Raw genomic sequence first — 7916 nt, 5'->3', positions numbered from 1 at the left:
AATGATACTTACAACTCACTGCTTAGTTTTTAAAAAGTGGATATGTTAGTCCTTAATAAAATATAAAATAGAACTGATAAGTTTGAAATGGGATGTGGAATATGATTAGTGATAGAAGTTAGTTAAGAACAAATTAGTTCATTATTTTTTAAAGTTTATATGATTTAACTTGTCATTTGTAAAAATTTAAAAAGACCAAAAAACAAAACATTGGGGGATTAGATTTTCCTTTTATTTTACTTGGGACTAATGTCTGAATTTTAAAGGGTTAATGACCGTCCTGTCAATTTCATATTTTTTTTTTCATTATACTTATCCGATACAAAAATCTTTAACGACCATAGTTTAATTTTTCCCTTTTATCTATTTAGTGCTTGTTTTGGGAGGTGAAACAAAATGGAAATTCATTTACTCTCCATGGAGTCAGCACCCACTAACAAAGGGAGGTACCAGTCTTAATGATAAATTTGAAATTACGATATTGTCCAAATGTGGATATTGGCTCCTTGCCTAAATTCACACAGATAAACTTGATTCCTTGTGTAAAGGTCATTCCATTACCTCCCAAAAAAAAAATTGAAAAAGACAGAAAAGGCTTGTCAAAATGCTGGTCAAGAACCCACTAAAATGGTTTGCTTGATTCATATTACAATTTTAATTTTGTGATGGTAAACATGAAGTAGTTCCACAAACTAGTAAGCCCCCATTACTAGCAACTGAGCTATTGAATGTGGGTTGTTCTAGAACATTTTAAAGAACAAAAAGTTTACTTTGTCTGCTGCCTACCATCAGGGATTGCAAATAGCACAATTGGCTTGGATGCCCTAATGAAGGGTGCGTCACACCTGAAATAGCCTTTCCTCTCCAACTGCAATATATCTCCCCGCTGAAGGTTTCGCATATTGGAGTCTCCATAAGCTAGAGTCTCCTTTTTGGTACATGGGTTAATCACATCCATGAAATCCTCCCCTTCTTCGAGCTACATCGAGGGAAAAAAAAGTCAATAATACAAATTCACAGCAAAGCAGACATTACAAAGTTTTGCAAGATAAAAAGCAAGACACAATAAAAATAAGATTTAATTACTTTTTTTTCCATTCAATTAGATCCCTACACTACTTTTAATTTTTTAATTAAGTGTTTACCAATGTAGAAAATGTTGGAGTTAACAAAATATTTCACCACAAATTGAAAATACCCATAACTAAAAACCTAATTAGATCTTTGACCACATATTTTTTGAAAAGAATATTCTGTTAATTTTAATGTTTTTTACACGAAAATAACCTAATTACAAAATTAAAAACAGTGTAGAAACCCAATTGAAAAGAAAAAAAAATATAGAAATAATTGCAAATTTGGTAAAACTATAAGGACCAATAAACTATAGAGTAATTAAACCCAAATATGAAATAATTTGCTGAAGAAAAAAGGTTAGGGTAGATTGGTACAAGAATGAGATCAGTGGTACTAGCAGGCAGTCATGAATGGTGGTGGAAGTCAAATAGGGAAGGTGGGGGCCGACGGCAATTGATTCAGAAGAGGAAGTGGGAAATGATTTAGTTTGCTATATTTTATTCTATGTATATTCCAAACACTAATTAAAAGGCCTACTTGGATTGCTAATTCTTAACCCTATCCAATATTTTTGTGCAATGATGCAAGTTTATCCGATAATTATTGATTTGGAAGTGGATATTTTCCAGTCTAAGTTTATCTCCATAATTATTGACAATTTGTCAAAGAATAATATTATTAAAATAAGACGGCCATTTAACTTGAATAGGTCACACTTAACAGAATTTATATAGATCATCCAAACTGGCAGGCCCCTGTGGGGTTTTGAGCTGGAGCTGCCATAGCTTATGGCTAGAGCAATGGAAGGGGCTCCAGCATAGAAAACAGTAAGGGTAACTGTATAATCATGCCTGAATCCTTGACAATTTTAGGGTGTAAAAGCACATACCTTCTTTTTGGTAATTAGATAATCAAAGTCCACCAATGTCAGGTTAACTAGTTCATCTATGAAAGGCAGCCAAGTGAGTTTCAATTTTGTGGTCTTCACAGACCCTTCAAGATGCAAAACACCAATCAACCCTGTGACATTCCCATCTTGATCTTTCTGTATTTCCTTCACTATGGCATTTCCCCAGTCCATTAGGGTTACTTCCTCGCCTGCTGATATGGATGCTGCGTCAACATGGTCAAGCCATATCTTTTTAGTAAATGTTGTGGCTTTATCGCCAGCAGCAGCATATTTCTTGTGCTTAGGTATGATGCGGACAAATGGTTTCTCAGGACCATCAGTGAGGGTCAGCAACACTCGTCTGTCTGCAATGACAGCAGTGTGTCTCGGGCAGACAGGATCAATAATCTTCTTATTAATTGTCCAAAGCTTGTCCCATTCCATGAGATTGAGATTTTTTGATGCTCCCTGCACAAATATGGAATACTCATGAGTATTCTCAGAATGAGTGTGAAAGAAGAAATGAAGAACGCACAAAGATTTAACAAGGAAGCAAATTTTTTTTATTATATATCATTCCCAGTCTTTTCTTTTGACAATAAATGAAAGAATATCTGTACATACTTGCTCAACAATAAACTGTATTAGTGCTTCAATTTTCAAACCTCTGCGAACAATTCCTTGCACTGTAGGAAATCGCGGGTCATCCCATCCATCAACTCTCCCATTTTGGACAAACCACAGAAGTTTTCGTTTGCTGAGAACAGTGTAGACCATATTTAATCGACTGAATTCATAGATTATAACTTTTCGAACTCCCAAATCCTCCTGAATCCTGTAATATTGAGCATTTCGATCATGGTACTCACTAGACCGAAGAGCATGAGTAATTCCTTCAATAGCATCAACATATGGACACGCAAAGTCATAAGTTGGGTAAACCTTATACTTGGATCCAATTCTGTGATGAGGCATCGGATTGCAACGATAATACACAGGATCTCTGAGTGATTTGTTTGGGTCCTGCATATCCAACTTGCCACGGACACAACATTGTAAGCCTCTCTCAGATCCTGCAATCATTTCCTTCCACAATTTCAAGTTATCCTCCACGGTGTTGTCTCTGTTTTTAGATTCTATACCATCCATTCTTTCTTTTTGCATCTGTTCACGTGGGGTGTCATCAACATATGCTTTACCCTGGCGTATTAAATTTTCAGCAGTTTTCAGCAACTCAGGGAAGTAATCGGATGTATATGTCACGCGTTCATAATTGACACCCAATGTATCAACATCTTTCAGCACGTTGTCCACAAATTCATTGCTTTCTTTAGCAGGGTTCGTATCATCAAACCGTAGAATAACTTTGCCTTGGTATCGCTCAGCAAAATATTTGTTCAACAAGGCTGCTTTTGAGTGTCCAATGTGAAGATAGCCACTGGGTTCCGGAGCAAAACGCAGACAAACTTTTCCAACTTCAGCATCTGGAAGATCTATATCTGCTGAAGATTTGCTTCCTCCTTTAGCAGATAGATCACCATTCACAGTCTTCACTTGATCAGCCACAGCTGGCATGGCCACTGATGGATCTGCACTTTTTTTTCCAGTATATTTTGTTGTAACTTCATTTATTGCAGAACCATATTCCTCTGTAATTGAATTGAACCATCGTGCAAGATTTGGATACTTTTTTGACTTCCTTAGACTTTCCCATCTCTTTCCAGTTCCTGCAAAGGTATGGCATGCATAGAATTTATGTGGACTATACATAATATCAATAGAACACTAAGCTACATGGAATAAAGAATGCAGAGCTTATTAGTTGCAAAGTCAACATTACAAGTTGAAGGGAAAGACAAAGGTGATCTTAGTGAGCAACCATGTTACACAGAATATTGGTATCAGATCATATTAGGTGCAAACTACAATGTCAACATTATAAGTAACGGTGGCGTATTTTGTTGCAGTGTTGCCTACCAAATCTTACATCATGCCAGAAAAGATAAAGTACAGTATGAATATACAGATTTTCTCTTCGATATGCAGCTTGTTTGACAGAAACATAACAGTAAAACAAGTTAATCAGGTCTCCTAAATGATCTTTACCTGCAAGACTTGACCAGATTGCTACATCCGCAATTGATAATGAATGGCCAACAAAAAGTGTACGCTTCTCCAAGAACTGATCCATATATTTGCATCCATTCTCAAAAGTAGGGCCTGATAAGAAGACAGGTACATACTCCAGCCATTCATCAATCTGTGAAGCAAAGAAAATGAAGCAAACCAAAAAAGGCACTAACTCACAACCACAAGCAGATGCTGACGAGCTATTTAGAAGATAATTTAAATGTTCAATCTTAAAGCAACACCATTAATTTGTCATGGAATCATTTTAATCTTTCATTTCATTAAAGCATTAATTTACTAAGTAGTTTCTAAAAGCAAAAAATGAATCATTATGTGGATATAAAGACATCACATCAAGAAATTCACCTGGGTAGCCTCGAAAGCATCTTGGCCATAGAAATTGGGAATGTTGGCAACCCGCCCAACATAACGCAGAAGAACGGATGCTCCGTGCAATTTCAGCCTGCAAAGCCAAATGCATTCATCAACAAGTAGTAGACAGTAGATAGTAGTATACTTAAGAAACAAAATAGTAAAACGTTTTTTATTTCCCACCAGTACCACCTATTTGAAAATAGACAAATGCCAAATTGAAAGAACTTCTATTATCAATTTCAAAAGGAAAACTTAACGGAAAACAAAATACTAACATAAAATCATTATAAATATAACAACTCAATAATTACTTCCTATTACTATATTATAAAATCCAACATGCTTATAGGGATTGAAACAAGTCCAGTGCATGTCATCAATAACTTAATAAAGCTCAATGCAACGCAAAATATATTGGCACTACAGTGTCACTGCCTCTTGGATATACTTCAAAGTATTTAACTATGCATTACTACATAAACTTAAAATTAAGAATATATTAAAAAAAGAGGAAAAATTGGGGAAAACAGAGAAGAAACTGACGAATTGAGTTATTATATAAAAAAATAGAAATGAGATCGGAAAAGAAGGAAGGGAATATGATACCCATTAGAGAAGAGAAATGTCGGAGATGAATCAGGAGGGAGTGATGTGTCAACCGAGGGAGAGATTCCGGCGAGCTTGGCGGCGGCGATGACCGATAGTGGCGGAGTAGCAGCGGCGAAAGCAAAGGTTTTGATGTCCATGTTTTGGAGCAAAGACTGCGTTGCCTGCTCGTCCCCTCAAACAGCTGGATTAGTAATAGTATCTACAAATTAGGGCACACCAATGAAATTTAGTTTTTCACATAGTTGTCAGAACCGAACCGGTCAGATTACTGGGTCACCGGGTCACTTGGTTAACCGGTAAGTCACTTGTTTAACCAATAAGTCATTGGTTGAACCGGTTGACTTGGTCTCACGTAAGTAAAAAAACATAAAATAGTCAAAAATTTAAAATTCGAAATACATATTGTCATATTGTCAGTTTGTCACTAACATTTTAACAACAATCGTCTCAACTTCTAAAAATAAATAATTCTACCAAATCATTATTTGTCAAAGACGTGTGCTGCAAATAAAGGGGATAGAAGAAAGCAATAAAGTTTCAAAAATTTGAACCTTTAGACGAAAAACTTAAAATCTGATAAGTGCCAAATACTTCCTAGTTTAAACTCTTACAAACAAAACCAAGCTATCAAAGATTATGTAATAGAATAAACATGAGGAGAATAATATAAATTAACAGAACCTATCCACTATCCAAAATAATATAAACAAAACAGCTCAATTCACAAAATTTATCCACTATCCAACAATATAAATTCACATAACAATATAAAAACAACAATATAAAAACAGCCTCTCAATTCACCATAATGGTATAAAAACAGCAACAAATCAACCCTAAACACTAATAATCAGAAAAACAAAAGCATCAATCAACCACTAAACCTACATATATTACAATGTATCAACAAAATTTGAATGATCTGCCAACAAAATTTGAGAGGATGGTGTTTTTGATGGTGTATTTGATGAAGCCATCTAGAACAACAATAATATAAAACAACAATATATTACACTATTGAATAATCAACAAAATTACAATCAACCAAATATAATCAACAACAATGAAGAATCTGTTAGTACACAGCAGAATTGCTTGACTCCAAAACAAGAAAAGTAAGGTTGATAAGTAGAAATTGGTTTGATAAGTTACAGGTCTGGTTAGTTCTCATCTCAACGTTTCTTATCACACATTGTAAAACCCTTACAGAATGGACAGATTCGGTTAATCAACATCATTAATCAGTTCCTCAGTTAATCAAATTATAACGCAATGAGGCAATAAGTCAATAACTGAATAAATAAAAAAATTAAAAAATATACCTGAGAAGAGGGAGACCAAGCACGGCGAAGCAGAGTCTGTCAAGGGGAATGCAGCAGCGACGGTGAGACACACCGGAAGAGGGCGCGACGACGACGACGACGATGCGAGACGCTATCACGCAAAGGAGGCGACGAGCCAGGAAGGAGATGCACAGGGGCCGACGCGAGAGTCACGAGACGAAGCAGAGTAGCCCGGCGGTGGCGGTGGCGGTGGCTTTTTTGGGAGTGTGAGAGTCAGAGGCTCTCCTTGTTGAGTGAAACTGAGAGAGAGAGGTAGGGGATGGGGGCTGCTGCTGCTCGAAGAGGGAGAGGGTAGCTTTTAGGTTTCACTTTTTTCTCTTCAGAAAGCCAAAACGACGCAGGATTAAAAACCTTTTTTCCCTCAAATTCGCGTATTTTCTCTTTATCATCGTTCTTTTATTATTGTTGTTGTTATTGTTGTTTTCTTTTTTCTTTTTAATTGAGTTTTATTTGGATCCAAAAATAAATTTAATGCGTTTTTGTTGATAATTGAGTCTTTTCATAACTTGTTTAATTTCGGTTCTTTTATAAATTAATTGAGGTTCACTTAATACTACTGATAAGTATTGAATAATTTTTTTATTTCTTAAGTAATTTTAGTTCATTCTTAATTTAATTTTTTAATTTAATTGAAGTTATTTGAATCCAAAATAAATTATATGTATTTTTGTTGATGATAGAATCTTTTTAACTACTTATTCAAAATTGAATTAATTTTAGTTTATTTGTATATTAATTGAGATTCAGTTGCTGCGGTTAAGTTTTGAGCAAGTCTTCCCATATTTCTAAAGAGTAATGCTAGGGACCAGCAACATTTGTGATTGGTAGCCATCAATGATGATTTAATAGTGTGAGATTGATATAAAATTTCATCGGATGATTCACCTTTCTCTGCTGGTTACATATTGACCAAAATACAATAAAATTGCTACCCTAGACTTTTCCATTTCTAAAACTTGTTTCTCTTTTTCTATCCAAAACTTTCGCCGTTGATTTCTCTTTCGTCGGAGCTCCGTTCATGATTTCGAGACCACCATTATACTCGTCGTGAGTTGCCTTTTTTTTTTTTTAATGGATTTAGTTTTTTATTAGTTCGCTTTTTCTTATGGTTTTAAGTCTCCTATTTTAGTCCGTTGGAGTTAGATTCTAAGAATGTTGTAATTTGTATACTAATAATACTATGGTTGCAGATTTTTTAGAGAGATAGTGCTGTCGGTGATGCCACCGCTGTTGCTGTATGTGTGCGGGAAGTGGTTTACTAATTTTTTAATATTAGTGTTATTAAACCGAAATTGAACCTGACAATTTAATATAAGTAAAATTAATACATAAACAGTAACAAGTTTACTTTGTGATTCATTGCAGGATTGAAGAGGTGAAATGATTCTACGTAGAATATGAAGAGATTCTTATCATTTGTTTTTTAAAGAGATTGTTTGCGTTTTCCTTCTTGATCTGGAGAATAAAGTAAACTAAAATAGTTAGGAATAACA

The 7916-nt window shown here is 35.0% G+C and overlaps 1 protein-coding gene across 2 annotated transcripts; it reads right to left on the bottom strand.

The window, feature by feature from the left end:
- Positions 1-596: 596 nt before the first annotated feature.
- LOC107465091 (glutamate--tRNA ligase, cytoplasmic) lies at positions 597-6742 on the bottom strand. 2 transcript variants are annotated; one of them, XM_016084077.3, is made up of 7 exons: positions 6403-6742; positions 5078-5279; positions 4463-4559; positions 4073-4226; positions 2591-3693; positions 1967-2434; positions 597-979 (listed from the first exon to the last, which is right to left on the bottom strand). In XM_016084077.3, exons 2-7 carry the CDS (start codon positions 5215-5217, stop codon positions 767-769), a joined length of 2175 nt encoding a protein of 724 aa, XP_015939563.1. In that variant the 5' UTR covers positions 5218-5279; positions 6403-6742; the 3' UTR covers positions 597-766. The 2 variants fall into 2 exon arrangements, with proteins under 2 accessions (XP_015939563.1, XP_052110020.1); XM_052254060.1 differs by having other exon boundaries at positions 5078-5261.
- Between the last annotated feature and the right edge of the window lie 1174 nt (positions 6743-7916).

The sequence above is a fragment of the Arachis duranensis genome, chromosome 9 (assembly GCF_000817695.3).
Source record: "Arachis duranensis cultivar V14167 chromosome 9, aradu.V14167.gnm2.J7QH, whole genome shotgun sequence".
NCBI lineage: Eukaryota > Viridiplantae > Streptophyta > Magnoliopsida > Fabales > Fabaceae > Arachis > Arachis duranensis.
This window is presented reverse-complemented; position numbering and strand designations above follow the sequence as displayed.